The following is a 1056-nucleotide window of genomic DNA, read 5'->3' as shown; positions in this document are numbered from 1 at the left end:
ACACACACACACACACACACACACACACACACACACACACACACACACACATAAACACACACACACATACACCCACAGGCAGACATATGCACACATGTATAAATGTGAGGCATCGTGATGAAATCAGGCGCTTGTCAATCTGCATTTTTTTTCTGGCAGCTGTATAATTCATTTCGAATTTTTAATTATTTTTTTGGCTCAATAATTTTTTACGTCCATTTAAGTCATATTTCTGGTCGATTTTACTTAGAAACGTTCGTCAAAAGCAGAATATTTTTAAAATTGCAGTTTTCAAGGACACTCAAAGCTGGAAGTCACCAAACTTTTATGGCCATCTTCTCATTAATTTAACCGTAGAAGCCAGGTGACCCCCCATCTCCTTCAATTTCAAATATTATTTCAACTTCTATTCAGGATAGATGAGTATAAATGTTTTGTTTTTTTTAAACAAAACAAATAAACAAGTTTTAATTATATGATACTAGGAACTTCTTGTTCACGAAAACTGACGAGTGCTTGATTCTAACAGGTGCTTGAATTCATGTGACGAATAAGTCTCACCTATGGGTGCTTGGTTGCAGTAGGGTTTGCTGCAGACACACCAGGTTTCACCTCGGTAGGTGTAGCAGCCGTCTGCGGGCATCGGATCGGGCATCCCGTACTGGGAGTCGGTGCAGCCTCGGGCGACGACTGAGGAAGTAAGCAGATCTAAGAGGTAATACATGTAAAGACTACAGGGGTAAAACGACGGTAGTCACAAATTGAAAATCGTGAGTGTACCAATAAATTGTTGACTCATGACTGTATTTCTGTTCAACTGTTAGTTGATTATTGTTGTTAGATTTCCCATTCAACAACACTTATTAATAAACCACCAGTCAAACAAATATTAAGTTATGAGTCCACAAGCTTTTAAAATTGGCACCCTCTCAATTTCCAGCCTTAGCTGTGCTCTTCATGTATAAATATAGAACTATTTGTAAGGATATACAGTATACATATATGTAGTGCTATTTATAACCTCTTTGAGACGCATATAATATATTATGATATATA

The 1056-nt window shown here is 37.3% G+C and overlaps 1 protein-coding gene across 1 annotated transcript in view; it reads right to left on the bottom strand.

Moving 5' to 3' along the window:
• The window catches only part of LOC101854738, a gene marked incomplete at both ends in the record, with an annotated part of 17307 nt that overhangs the window by 942 nt on the left and 15309 nt on the right, over positions 1–1056 (bottom strand). Inside the window, 1 exon segment of the mRNA XM_013086235.2 lies at positions 562–690. Coding sequence (XP_012941689.1) covers positions 562–690 — 129 coding nt within the window.

Source organism: Aplysia californica, unplaced genomic scaffold (assembly GCF_000002075.1).
Source record: "Aplysia californica isolate F4 #8 unplaced genomic scaffold, AplCal3.0 scaffold00445, whole genome shotgun sequence".
Lineage (NCBI taxonomy): Eukaryota > Metazoa > Mollusca > Gastropoda > Aplysiida > Aplysiidae > Aplysia > Aplysia californica.
Note: the sequence above shows the minus strand (reverse complement) of the source record. Positions and strands in the feature narration are given on the sequence as shown.